The following is a 16,692-nucleotide window of genomic DNA, read 5'->3' on the forward strand; positions in this document are numbered from 1 at the left end:
TAGATTTGAAGAGTGAAAACAAATATATCTATACAATATATAAGTCTAATTGAAGCTGCAAATTTCTTCTCAGCCCTCAGGGGTACCCAGAGAATTCTCATTAGTCTTTGCAGTCTGACATGCATTTATTCTTAAAGAGAGGCAAAGAAGGTGTCAGTAAATATGGATGGCTTCCAGAGAATCAAAGAACTAACAGTTTGGATTTGAGGCCTAGGTCGGAATGCTGGAAGGAGCTTGGTCCTGAATCCTGAAGAGAACAAGCATTCTAAGGTCTCCCTAGCCATGAACATGTAACAATCCTTTATTTTCATTCACAATGGTGGTTCACAGGGTCTGGCTTCCTCTAGGTTCTACTTCTAAGACCCAGCAGAGGATACAGAAGGGGAAATGGTAGTGGAGGTGGGTTGGTGTAAATTGTTTGGTCACACAGAGACTACAGGAAGTCAGAACTTCCATGCAAGGCTTCCAAACAACGCCTGGAAGTGTAGAAGAGGATCTTGGCATCTTCGGAAAACATCATCTACCAAAAAGTAACAATAACTAGGTATGTCTCTCAGGTGTATGCCCCTGATACTTAGCACTCTAAAATAAAATCACTTTACTGTGGTAAGAAATTTTCACTCGTCATGTTTCAGGGGTTCAGTGGGATGTCATACACAGATGGTGACTAACTTCTTTGCTGTCATTCTGACCTAAATTCAATATTGTGGTTTTGGTGACAAATATTCTATGGATGTGGTGGTTTGAATGAGAATGACCTTCACAGGCATATATATTTGAAAGCTTAGCCACTAGTTACTGGAACTGTTTGGAAGGATTTGGATGTGGGCCCTTGTTGGAGTAACTGTCACCTTGTGGGAGGAGCATGGGCTTCAAAGTTTAAGAAGCTCATGCCAGATTCTCAGCCTGTTTTTTAATACAAACTGTTATAGCTATAAACTTTCCTCACAAAATTGGTTTAGTTCCATTCAAAGGAATCTGATAAGTTGTAGTCCCATTTTCATTTGAGTCTAGGAATATTTCAAACACCCTTACTATTTTTTAAAGTGAGGAAGCATACAAAACCTTTCTCTAATGTGTGATATGTGAGTTGGGTCACACCCCCCTCTCTCTCTCTGTCTCTCTGTCTCTCTCTCTGTCTCTGTCTCTCTCTCTCTCTCTCTGTCCCCCCCCCCCCGCCTGCTGTCTTTGGATCAGGATAGAAAACTCTTGGGTACTGCTACAACACCACACCTGTCTGCTTCCTGTCATAATCCACTTACATACTTTTATAAGAGTTACCTTGATCATGGTGACTTTTTACAGCAATAGAACATTATGAAAGACACTGGGTACTTAAATTTGTACTCAGTAAAAAATTTTGAATTGTCTTAGGCAAGGTGAAGTTTTTAAGAAGGAAATTATACTTAAGTATACATTTAAATATATTTAAGGAAGAAATGTCATAATGCTTATAAATTTTTAAATGCCTTAATATCAAATTATACAAATATGAAAAATGTTTACAATTGTTTTATATAAACAGTGGGTGTGCATGTTTAATATAGTGGTTCCTCTACTGTAAATATATTTAAATTTTTAATATTCAAAATTAAATGTAAATGAAATCTTCATTGTATGTAAATAGCTCTCAAGTTGTAACCTTACTTGAAGAATTCAAATGAAACAAAATGCAATGTTTAACTTCTGGGTCTGGTTAGTTTGCCCATAAAATCAGCCTACCATGAAAATGTCATAATGAAACCCATACCAAGAAAAAAAAATACACTTTCTTTACACTGTAATCAAGTATGTGTATATGTATTTGCATTTGCAAATACTAGTTTGCTAAAATTTTCCTTAACACTACATATATAAGTGGGAATGTATGTGTGTGTGTGCATGTTTATGTATACCTACATGAATATAAGTATTTATAAACATACACATATATACATTTATACAATCAGAAAGGGCCGATCCATAGGAGGGGATGACTGCCTGGTATTGTAAATATTGCCAAGAATCCATAATTGAGGATCTCACAGATTGAACAAGTGACCTTACAATTATTGTTTGGCTAAATAGGCATGGTATTAAACTATTCACTAAACTTATGCCTCTATATTTATAGATTAGTGTAGCTCTCAGACCTGATCAGTAATGTTTCTTTGTGCAGTGAACAGTTAAAACCTTCTAAATAATCCACAGCCTTCCCAAGCTGTCCCAGCAACTGGGGACCAAGTGTTCAAACACATGAGCCTATGGGGCTCTTTCTCCTTCCAATCAACATAATACAGAATCTAGAAGCACAAGCTTATTAATACAAATTTAACCAAGTAATGTCTATTGGACCAATATTGTTCTCAGTGTTTTATATTCGTTCTTGCATTGGAAAGGGACTATTATAATTTCAAAAGATGTAAATTCCTGGTTAGGAAATGTTTTCTCCTCCTCCTCTTCCCTCTCCTCCCCCTCCTCCTCTTCCTCTTTTTCTCTTCTTCCTTCCCCTCTTCTCCGATTCTTCCTCATCCTCTTATTTTGTTTCTCCTCTTCCTCTTCCTCCTTCTCCTTTTATTTTTCAAGACAGGGTTTTTCCATATAACAACCCTGGTTGGCCTGGAAATCAATCTGTAGACCAGTTTGGCCTCCATCTCAGAGATCCACCAGACTCTGCCTCCTGAGTTCAGGAATTAGAGGTGTGCACAACCATGCTCAATGAGGTTTTCTTTTTTTCCATGTGAACTAGGCATACTACTGGCAAAACAGTATATGGAGAGAAGAAATAACAATAATAAAAAGACTGGATGTTTCATAACACAGCTAATTATAGGATGCCTAGGGCCCCACTTGCCTCCAAGAAAGCTTTGCAATAATATAAGAAAGAAAATATTCTTTATTGTTACCATCAGGTTTAAGTTCTCTGTACCAAAGAAACATGCCTACACAGTGAGACTTGAAGGAAGCCTTGTGAACTATTTCATCCTGAGTTGCAACATACTTTAAAGGGCAAATTATTTGTAACCTTGTCTATATGGACAGGAGCAAAGACTAGCCTTTTTCAAGGATGCTCTTTATTTTGAAACTTGGAGCAACAGGATATGCGTGTTATTAAGGAAGGCTATCATTTATAGTTTTCCATACATCCACTTTATAAATACTTCTTCTTATGCCATTGTTGGAATGGTGCCACTTTACACACCCACCATAGCCTTTAGCACACTACAGTATAAGTCCCTATTACATGACTAGATTGAGCTTCAGATTTTTGTATTTATATTTGTAGCCCAGGTGTGGTGGATTGAATGAGAATGGCCCTTACTGGCTCATATATTCAAATGTTTGGTTTACAGTTGGTAGACAGTTTAGGAGGGATTAATTGCCACTAGGGGTGGAGTTTAAAGTCTCCAAAACTCATGCCATTCCCAATTATCTCTCTCTCTCTTTGCCTTCAACTTGAAGATTATAAGTGAGTTGTCGCCTACTGCTCCAGCACTATGTCTGCCTGCCACCAAGCTTCCCTCCATAATGATCATGGATTAACTCTCTGAAATTGTAAGTAAGCTCCAATTAGATGTTCTTTTCTTTTATAAAATGCCTTGGTCATGCTGTCTTTTCACAGCAATAGACCAGTAGCTAACACACCAGGAAATTCCATCCATGCATAATGGTAAGGCAAGACTCAGGGAACTACAAGCCTGTGGCATTTTTTGGTGCATGCTGTGAGTGAAAGTGGCAGTCATGTTTTTAAAGGTTTGAAAAAAATACCCAATAGAGTAGTAAGATTTTATAATAGTCCCCATTACTTAAAATGCTAATGTCTTTAAATAAAGTTGTATCCATGTGTTGTGTGTCTTTTTGTAGTACCAGTGTGAGGATGAGTAGTTGTGATAGATATTATGTAATTCACAAGGATTAAAATAGTCACTGACTTTATGCACAAAATGTATGCCATTCCTACTAATATTTCCTGTATTTTTTCTTTCTATGGAGGTATGTTCCTTAACATTGCCTTTATCTAAATTTAAGCATCTAACAGAATAGTACAGGTGAGGTGAAAAACTGTGATAATTGGGTATATACTATTAGTGGGGACATTTAAGAATGAAATACTCATTGACTATAAGATCTAAATCAAATGAACTAGGTTCACTAGCAAAATATTTGAAATGTATTGCTATACCATCCCAACAATATTCAGTAGTTTTAAACTGGCAAAGCTCAATACATTTCCTGGTCATTAACTCTCACTTGAGACAGATCACAAACACTATTAATTATACTCTCTTATGCTTGCAGACCGGAGTCTAGCATTACTGTCCTCTGAGAGGCTCCACCCAGCAACTGACTGAAATAGATGCAGACACCCGCAGCCAAACTTTTTACAGAGCTTGGGAGATTTTATGAAAGAGTTGAGAGAAGGATTGTGACCCTCAAGTGAATAGAGACTCGAGAGGAAGACCAACAGAGTTAACCAACCTGGACCCTTGAAGGCTCTCAGAGACTGAGCCACTAACCAAAAGAGCATACATGATCTGCACCTATGCCCCCCTGCACATAGGTAGTAGAGGTGAAGCTTGGCTTTCATATGGGTCCCCAAAAACTGGAATCTGTGCTTAGCCTGCCAGACTCTTGCCTATGGATCCTATTCCCCTAACTAGGGCAGCTTGTCTGAACTCAGTGGGAGAGTATGTGTCTAATCCTGCAATGACATGAGGTATCATGGTCAGTTGGTACCCTGGTGGGACGTCATCTTCCTCAGAGATGAAGGGGAGGAAGAAATGGGGGGAGGGATTATGTGAAGGGGGACTTGGAGAAGGTGTGTGCTGTGATAGGGATGTAAAGTAAATAAATTAATTCATGGAAAAAACACAGACCAGAAATACTATCTTAAAATTCAGAAGTCAACCTGTTGATATATCAGAAAATTGTCTATTAATACTTTAAACCATATTTACATAAAATATGAAAAAGTATACTGATATTAGAGATTTTCTATATTGATGTAATGCTTCTTTGTGGTATTTTTCTTCTTAACTTTTTCAATTTTTAAAATACATTTTTGTGACTACCAAAATTTTTAAATACTGAATTTGATCAACTTAAAACAGTGATTTATCAAACCATTAGAATTTTCTTTGCATTTATTTTCTTCCCTAAAATCAATATGATATACAAAAACTTGACTACAGTGGAGATGCTTATAAACAAAAATTTCAGGGGTCTAGAATGAAATAAGAACTAAAGCTGACTTTCCACAGAAATGTTTTAAAATGAAAAAAAAAGGATGCATGCAATTAAAAATACAATCTAACTGCCTTCTAGAGTGTTTTGTCAGGAGTGGATATGAGAGAAAGGGTTCAGTAATGCTCTCAAAATGCTGTATAGTTTTATAGAGTTTTATCTCCTCCAACAACTGTAAAGAAAGGGAAAGATACTTAGGCAAATATTAACCACATTAATTTCTTTTAAATTATAAAAACAAACCATATTTTGTTTTTTAGACCCCAACTACTCTGTTCAAAAAGAATATTAACCTTTTGAGAGTCCATGGTTTTTAGTCATCCATCATGTACACCAGGAACCTATGAGGGTAGGTGTGCTTATTGGTTTAATGTCAACTTGACAGAAACTTGATTAATCTGAAAGAGAGGAACCTCAATTGACAAAATGCTCCCGTGAGATCCACCTGTGAGGCATTTTCTCAAGTAGTGATTTATGAAGGAGGGCTCAGGCCACTGTGGACTGTGTCATCCCTGGGCTGGTGATCCTGGGTTGTATAAGCAGCCTGAGCAAGCTATAGGAAGCAAGTCAGTATCCAGCACCCTTCCATGTCCTCAGCATCAGTTACTGCTTCCAGATTCCAACCCTGCTTGAATTCTGTCCCGACTTCCTCAACTGATGGACTATTCTCTGGACATGTGAGCCAAATATACCCGTTCCTTCCCAACCCAATGGTTGGTTGTAGTGTTTTACCACAGCAATAGCAACACTAAATAGGATACCAAGAAAATGCAAAAAAAAAAAAAAAAACCAAACCAAAACAAAACAAAACAAAACCAAACCCACCTGTATATTCCTTTTTCATCAAGAAAATAACTTGCTAAGAAAAAACTATGTGATAATTCTCCAGCTGTTTGAACTATCTAATAATAACTATTACAGTACAGTGTGGAATTAGTTGCTTCTAAATAACACATGGCATGGATGCAGAGAACTGCATATGCTTTGCAATATTCTCATGACATCCTGCCAGCAGATCACCAACCTGACTTTCTCTTCTTTCTTTCACTCCCCTTTGTGGTTTTATGTAGCTAAGGTACTCTGGCAATTAGTATGTAGCTAGCTACGATGAATGCCTCTTTCCAGATTGAGCACTCTGGCACTCACACCTCTACGGCTTCTACCAACTAGTAGTCCTCCTACCAACTGCAGGGAGGACTCTGTGGAACTAGGTATGGGTAGCCACAAGATGTGAAGACTCTTCACTTCTTGGACTAGAGTTGCTTGATCAGGAATTCTGGCCTGGGATTCTTACAGGATCATTAGTTTTCATGTATATACGTCCATTTTCAGGCTGGTTTTAACTAAAACAAATGCTACTGAATATTCCCATGTATAGATAAATAAAATCCCCCAGAGAAGTTGTGCTCATTTAGGAACAATCTTACCTAAGTGGAGGAATCTTTCAAATTTAGGGTAGGTTCTGCCAGCAATATGCAAAAGTACCACAGATGGAAATTTTTTTTCCCCTCAGTGATATTTAACTCAAGACAGAAGTGGTAAAACTCATGCTGCCAATCTGTCCCTCTGGTCAAGAAATAAGACGCGGCTGTGCTGTTTTGGAATAGCCTTAGGTTGTGGTTTTAGTCTGCATTCAAGTGTACATTATACACTTGTAGACAAAGAGAAAGAGATGGCGATTCTTTTGCTTTAGGGTGCAATGTTAAGAATAAATCTTAGGGTGGTTGTGGTACACCCTTTAATTCCAGGACTTGGGAGGTAGGGGCAGGTGTATCTCTGTGAATTTAGAGGCCAAATGGTCTACCCAGCAAGTTTCAGCACAGCCAAAGCTTGATAGAGAAACCCTATCTGGACAAAAGAAAGCAAAAACCTAAGAAGCCACTTTACATGACTTCACCTGAGTGGACAAGATGGATCTTGGGTGGCAGAGAAACTGTCCTCAGAAATATAATTCAGTATATCTCAGTAAGGTAGCATGAGTCTGTGCTTCTAGTTGCTGAGGCAGTACGATGGCTTGAACACAGAAAATTAAGGTCAATCTGAGCAATAGAGTAATAAAGAGCTTCTCAAGGAAGCAGGACGGGGAGAGGAGAGGAGGTATAAGGAGCATAGGAACCCTGAGTGAGGGAAATCCTGAGTGAATGTGAAGTGTTGTCATGGACACAGCCACAGGAAGGATTAAGGTCTCAGAACCATGGGAAATTGGCAGTCTTTCCCCATACGGCCCAAGCTTGAAATTGGCAAAGCCTTCTTCCACTGGCCCAAGTACAAGTATTTATGAACAACTGGCCAGTTTGAGCAAAAACTAGCAACTGCTACTCCCTCCTTTCAGATGTTTGGAGCCTGAGACTGAGACAGATATCGCCTAGCCAGATTAGTTCCCCCGTTTCCCACGCTACTCCCAACATGTTTGGGGTACAGCAGGTGGAAATGCCACTCCATAGAGTGACAACACCTCATCTGGCCCCAGCTTTGCTGTACATGGCTGTCATTTCTATATTACTCTCACCAACCTTAGATAGGGTTTCTGGACCAAGCGTGCAGGTCACAGTAGGGAGGGAAGAGAAGGGAAAAGAAAGGGACGGAGGACATGTAACAGCATTTATAGTTTACCCAGACTTAGCGCTGCGGCTGCTTAAAAGCCAATTAGCATCTTTCACAAACCATTTCCTCAAAGGCAACAAGCAATATCTCCTCAGTGAGGTGTGGGTTGGCCCAAGTCTTTGTCCTTTGAATAAAAGTCACATACATTTACGTGTTCAACCTCCTCAGTTCTCTCCCCTAGAAAGACAGTGAATAAATGGAAGTCAAATCGGAGAGTAAGGGAATAGCACAGAGCAGAATGACATTAAATGTTTTTATTGAATAAAAGGGAAACCATGGACATCATAGAGCAAAAGCAGCTTCCCAGGCGAAGCTGTTACACTTTGTGCTAAATAACCTCATGAACCAAGAGTGTACAGAATACAGAATACACAGAACAGGTAAGTTACCTCAACAGCAAAGGAGAAAAAGAGAATGTAATTCTTTAAGATAAAATTTGGTCAAGTGATAAATTTAGTTGCTCAAAATTTCTAGCCCTTATCCACCTAAATTCAGTATGGTTCCAAATATATGCATTTAATGTGTGCATACTGAATCCCCATTGTTCATGGAAGCTGCTTTTTCGAAGAATTTATTTTAATTTCACATTTATTTGACCTGACACTCAATTTTTAAAAATTTGTGTTTGATAGAAGTATGTGTGTGTTTATCTATACACACTTAAAAAACCCCAAACCAATTCTTAGAAGCAGAGGGGTCATGCTTTCCCCCTAACTAGTGTTGGTGAATTTCAGTTATTTCTCCTGTGTGTCTTAGAAACTTGGTGTGTTCTCAATGCACCCACATATTCGGGTGGGTTGACAGATGTGTCAAAAATACTGTATGAAAAGAGGGAGGTAGCTCATGCGAGTTGACAACCGTTTGTGTATTGTTTCCTGTTGGAGCAGGCTGCCTCCCTTTGACATTTTACAGTTACAGATGAAAGGAAAACTTTACTTTGAAGCCTAGTGTGCACAGTTGTACGTTTACTACAATCCACCTCTGACTTGGCTTATAATGTAAGATGATGAATACCTTACACTCAGTACACAGCATTTAAAAAGTACTGAAGGAACAGCTTGTAGACAATACTTTTTTTTGTTTTCAATGTTAAACATCAGCTTCTATGGGATATATTTCGAGGATGGGTTGTTACCACTTTATAAACATTCTAGGCCATACAAATAGCACAAGTAACATCAATGTCAATTTTTTTTCCATTATCTGTATCAATTACTGGATGCTAATTCTAACATATATACTACTTAAGGGGGGGGGGAAAGAAGAGAATCATGACACATTGCAAAGATAGGAATATAGCATCTTAACTGTAAGGATGATCTTAGGGTCCAGAAAGAGGGGACTCTCTAGAAGGTGATGGAGTATTTTCTTCAGGTGGATAAACCGTAAGTGTACAGGCTCGAATACCACCAAGGGACTCTGGCAGATCGAAAACCTTATGCCATTCATTTTTCTCTGGATCATACTTCTGCACTATCTCTACCATACAGCGATTATTCCATGAATATCCACCAACCACATAGATTTTATTCTCAAAGACAGCGACCCCAACATCGCTCTGCCCTCTTAGCATGGAAGCAATTGGGGTCCACTGGTCAAGGATAGGTGAATAGTATTCACAGCTCAGGACATCATCGTAATCACTGGTTCCTCGGAAATGGTTGCCACCAATGACATAGAGCCTATCCCCTACTGTACACATGCAGTGTAGGCCTCGGACAGTGGTCATTGGAGCCTTCTGGATCCATTTGTCAGTATCAGGGTCGAAGCACATGAGTTCCTTTTGGAAAGTGTCATGGGTAATTCCTCCTAGAGAATAAAAATAATAGGCATGAGGAGAAGTCCTAAAGAATATAAAAAGTGAGGCTCCCTCATAGATAATTAACTTTCCTACATTTTATGGCATGTTATAGATTCCAAATATATAAGTGTTGTCACTCCATGTTCTTTAACAACAACAACAAAGAAAAGAAAAATCTCATGTTTAACTATTTAAATCAAGTCAAAATGTTATAGTATTACAAAAATCTTCCGAAATGAAGTAATGGATGGAAATAATTTTTGACTACTATTAGAATTAACTGTGCAGTACATTTGAACTTCAGTGTGTTGTGATAGTTTAGTGAGTAGGCAACGGGTGCTGAGCACTGGGCTAGGACACCTTAAATTGAAGGTACCCATTAGTTCCTTCCCCAAATCAAAATACCCATTCTAGTTAACATATTAGGGTTTTGAATATAAAGCAAGATATTTATTAATAACTGTTAAAAGTCTCATGCCAGTAACACCCAACCTGGAAGCCTATGCAAAGCTAAAGGATTGGAATTTGGCGCATAAGAATTTTATATATGTAGTAGTAGTTGTTGTTGGATTGGGTTAAATTAGGTCAAACTACCTATAATCTGACTACAGACAGAACACAAATAATCCAAGCTATGTGATGAAAGTACCAGACTCTATCTTCGGCAGACAAGGGGCAGACGTAAGCTAATCTTTAGCTGTGCCATAGATTTATCAAGTAGCCAGGCAGAAATTAATGAAGCCTATTTTTCTAAATCTTTAAGGCCCTACCAGAAAGCAAAGCATTGTGTTTGGGTTATAACATTGGCTCAGTTCTTAGCCCAACATCAATATGGAAGATAACCTTTGCAGCATATACCAGTTATGCCAAAATGCCACTAAAACTATTCAAGTGTCAGTTTTGCTCTGGAGAACTGGGAACTCTTGTTATAAGTAGTAGAGCACTTACACACATGAAACAGGTATGTGATACAATATGATTTCCTTTATGGCTCTGTCAATGTAAGATACCTCACAGTCACTCAGGAATTGAAGCCTGGAAACCTGAAAACCACACATGGCACAGCCATTCCCAGATCCTTCTTGACTACAGACATCATAAGGCAATGCTCTGTGACTCATCAGCTCCTTAACAACTTTGTTTTCTAATAACAGAACTATTTGCCTGGCATTGAAGGGAGAGGGCTCTCAGAGGTAGACAGAAAGAGGGAAGGAGAGAGAGTGGGAGGGGAGAGGGGAGAGAGGGAGAGAGGGAGGGAAGGAGAAAGTGTGTGTGTGTGTGGGGGGGGGATTACTTAAAAAACTAAATGTCAATATCAAAGGTGATCACTATGTTAAAACATATTTCTGAATTTGTGAATTTCTGAAGGGAAATGTAAGTACAAACCATTTGAGAATGAAAGTTGTTATTTGAATATTGAATGAACTTGAGCCATTTTAGAATTTTCATATAAAAGTATCTCTGCATATAATGGTACCACAGTAGAATCCCCACTATAATACTAAAGGAATAATATATGTGTTTTTGTTATGTATATTATATACAATGGATCACACTTAAAGAGATTATTATGTATATTTTATTTCCTAATATGGCTTAGCTAAATTTGAAGTCAAACAAATGATTACTACATGTGAATGGTGTTTACTAGAATACAGAGTATTGTCACTTACTTTACAAATGAACTGGAGATAAATGCTTTCCAATTTCTTATACATTATACATTGATACATGAATTGGTTTGGTGCTAGATCATAAACATAGAATACTCAAAGCATTCATATATAAATATACACAAAAAAGTCTTCCTATAATATAAATATCTTTTTACCATTTTCCCAGAAATTGCTATTATTACTGGCACTATATGGAAAGATCATATTTAGTGGAAGAAGGGCCTAGCTCTGCAGGGACTTGATGTGCCACAGTGGGAGATACTCAGGAGAGGGAGTAGTCCTTCACTCTCTCAGAGGAAAAGAAGAGGGGATGGGGAAGGGGGAACAGGAATCAAGATGTAAAGTGAATAAATTAAATAAGTAGAATAAACACTATTATGATATGTTCACAAAGTAGTTGTCTACCTGAAATATACATCACTCCTCCATACACAGTTCCAGCATGTCCATAGTGAGGCTCATTCATTTTGGCAACGTAGGTCCATTCATTTGTTCTTGGATTGTAACACTCGACAGTAGCTGTTAAAAAAAGAAATACAATGATATTTTAATCTCAAATTTTATTTGATTTTAGTAGAATAATAATACTATATTAATTACTGAAAATGCATAATATGAGAGTCCACAGAGGGCTTCTTATATCTCTTATAATTTTTGAGACTGTTAAAATGAAACATTCAGAGTATTATATTAGGCTAGATTATGTACATTTCTAAAACATTATACAACTGTAAAAAAAGTCACTAAAGATTTTTTCTACCATTTATCACTTTTCAATTTGACATTTCTCAAATGTCTTTGCTCTAAAAATACAGGAAAGGAAAAATATCACATAGAAAGAATAACACATCAATTCTGAATATTTATTTTTTGCCATAGTGTACAGGAAGTAACATCAATATCTCCAATGTACAGCTGAGTCTGAGAGTATAATCACTGGCTGATCTATTTCCTACAAGTTTCACTATGGCAACTGTTACAACTAATACCACCATTCTTAACCCAAAGATGATTGGCAAGAATGTGTTAATTTCTTTCTTAAGTGGACTTCCTGTCTGTAATCAATTTGTCATCTTCAACATAAAGTCCTTTGGACAAGTGACTTCAGTTACTTAAATATCTTTCAATCTATCCATTGTTGGAAACCACAGAATCAGAACAATAGCAGTCCAGACAGATTTTTAAAATGTTTCTTTTTACAAGGAAAGAAACAGATACTCTGAAGACTAGCAGGAAGCATGAAGTTTGGATGGACTTGAAAGCTTCAGATTTACTACAGATACTGCAAAAGCAAATCCTATTCTTTGTTTCCCTCCACCCTGTATTTTCTTTTAAAAAATATTTTATTGATTATTTTATTTACATTTCAAATGTTATACTTCTTCCTGGTTTCCCCTCCACAAACCACCTATCCCATCCCCCCCTTCTCCCCTGCTTCTGTGAGGGTGCTCCCCCACTGAACCCCACTTCTGCTTCACCAGACAACACTGTGCAGGGAAGCACAGTGGCAGCCTCAAAATGAAATTTGCCTCAGTAACTTCCCTTTAAGCTTTATGATATTTTTTTACTTTAGGATACAGCTCTAGGCAGGGGCATAAAGCAGAAAGTATAAGGTTTAGCAACTTCAACCCAAATGCAATCCTAACTGGAGAGTTAACCTTTGAAGCTCATTCTCTACTTAATAACCACAGGCAAATATGGGGATAGAGGAGTGATTTTGTTTGTGTTCTATAGAGTAAGCTCATTTATTCCATCAGTTCACTTATGCCAAGTACTCTTGCTCTTCTCATCATGCCTATACATTAGCAATTCACACCCTTCTAGTCCTTTCCTTTTCCACTTATTTTATTTTTTAATTTCAAAATCTTTTACTATTCTCATTCTGATTTATTATCTTGATGTTCTATAAGAGACTCTGGAGCCTTAAGTTTTTAATGGACACATACTAATGATGAATTTATAGCATAAAATATGATGTTCTGATGTCTGTATACATATATGATGGCCAAATCAGAATAATTAGTGTATCTGTCACTTCAAGTACATATTACTTTTTATTGTTCAATCTCTTTAAAAATACTCCTTTTTAGTTGCTTTTAGCATGACTATCACCTGACAAGCAAAATGCAGATTTTACATTTTTGTCTCATACACAGAGGGGCTTAATGTACTGAATGGCATGTGATATTAGAAAAGTAATAAATGGACAAACTTTCTGTGAGAAAATAATCTAATCTCACATCCTAGCAGAATGGGGATTTGAAATTAAAGACTTGCAGGTATTTTCTTCATCTAGTTCAAGCCAAAGAGACCTGACTACCTATATGCTTCTCTTTTTTTTTTCTCCTTTATTTTTTTTATTTTTTTTATTATTAACTTGAGTATTTCTTATATACATTTCGAGTGTTATTCCCTTTCCCAGTTTCCGGGCAAACATCCCCCTCCCCCCTCCCCTTTCTTATCGGTGTTCCCCTACCCACCCTCCCCCCATTGTCCCCCTCCCCCCAACAGTCTAGTTCACTGGGGGTTCAGTCTTAGCAGGACCCAGGGCTTCCCCTTCCACTGGTGCTCTTACTAGGATATTCATTGCTACCTATGAGGTCAGAGTCCAGGGTCAGTCCATGTATAGTCTTTAGGTAGTGGCTTAGTCCCTGGAAGCTCTGGTTGCTTGGCATTGTTGTACATATGGGGTCTCAAGCCCCTTCAAGCTCTTCCAGTTATTTCTCTGATTCCTTCAATGGGGGTCCTATTCTCAGTTCAGTGGTTTGCTGCTGGCATTCGCCTCTGTATTTGCTGTATTCTGGCTGTGTCTCTCAGGAGCGATCTACATCCGGCTCCTGTCGGTCTGCACTTCTTTGCTTCATCCATCTTGTCTAATTGGATGGCTGTATATGCATGGGCCACATGTGGGGCAGACTCTGAATGGGTGTTCCTTCAGTCTCTGTTTTAATCTTTGCCTCTCTCTTCCCTGCCAAGGGTATTCTTGTTCCCCTTTAAAAGAAGGAGTGAACCATTCACATTTTGATCATCTGTCTTGAGTTTCATTTGTTCTAGGCATTTAGGGTAATTCAAGCATTTGGGCTAATAGCCACTTATCAGTGAGTGCATACCATGTATGTCTTTCTGTGTTTGGGTTAGCTCACTCAGGATGATATTTTCCAGTTCCAGCCATTTGCCTATGAATTTCATAAAGTCGTTGTTTTTGATAGCTGAGGAATATTCCATTGTGTAGATGTACCACATTTTCTGTATCCATTCCTCTGTTGAAGGGCATCTGGGTTCTTTCCAGCTTCTGGCTATTATAAATAAGGCTGCGATGAACATAGTGGAGCACGTGTCTTTTTTATATGTTGGGGCATCTTTTGGGTATATGCCCAAGAGAGGTATAGCTGGATCCTCAGGCAGTTCAATGTCCAATTTTCTGAGGATCCTCCAGACTGATTTCCAGAATGGTTGTACCAGTTTGCAATCCCACCAACAATGGAGGAGTGTTCCTCTTTCTCCACATCCTCGCCAGCATCTGTTGTCCCCTGAGTTTTTGATCTTAGCCATTCTCACTGGTGTGAGGTGAAATCTCAGGGTTGTTTTGATTTGCATTTCCCTTATGACTAAAGATGTTGAACATTTCTTTAGGTGTTTCTCAGCCATTCGGCATTCCTCAGCTGTGAATTCTTTGTTTAGCTCTGAGCCCCATTTTTTAATAGGGTTATTTGTTTCCCTGCGGTCTAACTTCTTGAGTTCTTTGTATATTTTGGATATAAGGCCTCTATCTGTTGTAGGATTGATAAAGATCTTTTCCCAATCTGTTGGTTGCCGTTTTGTCCTAACCACAGTGTCCTTTGCCTTACAGAAGCTTTGCAGTTTTATGAGATCCCATTTGTCAATTCTTGATCTTAGAGCGTAAGCCATTGGTGTTTTGTTCAGGAAATTTTTTCCAGTGCCCATGTGTTCCAGATGCTTCCCTAGTTTTTCTTCTATTAGTTTGAGTGTGTCTGCTTTGATGTGGAGGTCCTTGATCCACTTGGACTTAAGCTTTGTACAGGGTGATAAGCATGGATCGATCTGCATTCTTCTACATGTTGACCTCCAGTTGAACCAGCACCATTTGCTGAAAATGCTATCTTTTTTCCATTGGATGGTTTTGGCTCCTTTGTCAAAAATCAAGTGACCATATGTGTGTGGGTTCATTTCTGGGTCTTCAATTCTATTCCATTGGTCTATCTGTCTGTCTCTGTACCAATACCATGCAGTTTTTATCACTATTGCTCTGTAATACTGCTTGAGTTCAGGGATAGTGATTCCCCCTGAAGTCCTTTCATTGTTGAGGATAGCTTTAGCTATCCTGGGTTTTTTGTTATTCCAGATGAATTTGCAAATTGTTCTGTCTAAGTCTTTGAAGAATTGGATTGGTATTTTGATGGGGATTGCATTGAATCTGTAGATTGCTTTTGGTAAAATGGCCATTTTTACTATATTAATCCTGCCAATCCATGAGCATGGGAGATCTTTCCATCTTCTGAGGTCTTCTTCAATTTCCTTCTTCAGTGTCTTGAAGTTCTTATTGTACAGATCTTTTACTTGCTTTGTTAAAGTCACTCCGAGGTACTTTATATTATTTGGGTCTATTATGAAGGGTGTCGTTTCCCTAATTTCTTTCTCGGCTTGTTTCTCTTTTGTATAGAGGAAGGCAACTGATTTATTTGAGTTAATTTTATACCCAGCCACTTTGCTGAAGTTGTTTATCAGCTTTAGTAGTTCTCTGGTGGAACTTTTGGGATCACTTAAATATACTATCATATCATCTGCAAATAGTGATATTTTGACTTCTTCTTTTCCGATCTGTATCCCCTTGACCTCCTTTTGTTGTCTGATTGCTCTGGCTAGAACTTCAAGAACTATATTGAATAAGTAGGGAGAGAGTGGGCAGCCTTGTCTAGTCCCTGATTTTAGTGGGATTGCTTCAAGTTTCTCTCCATTTAGTTTAATGTTAGCAACTGGTTTGCTGTATATGGCTTTTACCATGTTCAGGTATGGGCCTTGAATTCCTATTCTTTCCAGGACTTTTATCATGAAGGGGTGTTGAATTTTGTCAAATGCTTTCTCAGCATCTAATGAAATGATCATGTGGTTTTGTTCTTTCAGTTTGTGTATATAATGGATGACGTTGATGGTTTTCCATATATTAAACCATCCCTGCATGCCTGGGATGAAGCCTACTTGATCATCCTATATGCTTCTCTTAATACAGCATTTTTCCGTTGAACTTTGAAATTTCTCCATTATAACTGTCCTTTTCTATATCTAATCCATCTGTCTGGATGCAGTTTCCATCATTTTCCTCCTATTCTTTTTATGATGGATTTAGAGACCAAATAGCTAATCATGGTG

At 38.1% G+C, this 16,692-nt stretch overlaps 1 protein-coding gene and 1 long non-coding RNA gene across 9 annotated transcripts in view; one reads left to right on the top strand and one right to left on the bottom strand.

Moving 5' to 3' along the window:
• Positions 1–334: 334 nt before the first annotated feature.
• The window catches only part of LOC108349247 (uncharacterized), a 16,664-nt gene continuing 306 nt past the window's right edge, over positions 335–16,692 (top strand). The window contains exons 1-2 of the long non-coding RNA XR_001842765.3: positions 335–544; positions 3,442–3,534. This is a non-coding gene — a long non-coding RNA (uncharacterized LOC108349247). The remainder of the gene's footprint in view (positions 545–3,441; positions 3,535–16,692) is intronic.
• Positions 8,067–16,692, bottom strand: part of Klhl13 (kelch-like family member 13) — a 164,982-nt gene continuing 156,356 nt past the window's right edge. For all 8 annotated transcript variants that reach the window (NM_001401133.1, NM_001401131.1, NM_001100854.1 and 5 more), the window contains 2 exons: positions 11,710–11,823; positions 8,067–9,636 (listed from right to left, as the gene is read on the bottom strand). In NM_001401133.1, coding sequence (NP_001388062.1) covers positions 9,149–9,636; positions 11,710–11,823 — 602 coding nt within the window. In that variant the 3' untranslated portion in view covers positions 8,067–9,148. The remainder of the gene's footprint in view (positions 9,637–11,709; positions 11,824–16,692) is intronic.

Source organism: Rattus norvegicus, chromosome X, assembly GCF_036323735.1.
Source record: "Rattus norvegicus strain BN/NHsdMcwi chromosome X, GRCr8, whole genome shotgun sequence".
NCBI classification, from domain to species: domain Eukaryota; kingdom Metazoa; phylum Chordata; class Mammalia; order Rodentia; family Muridae; genus Rattus; species Rattus norvegicus.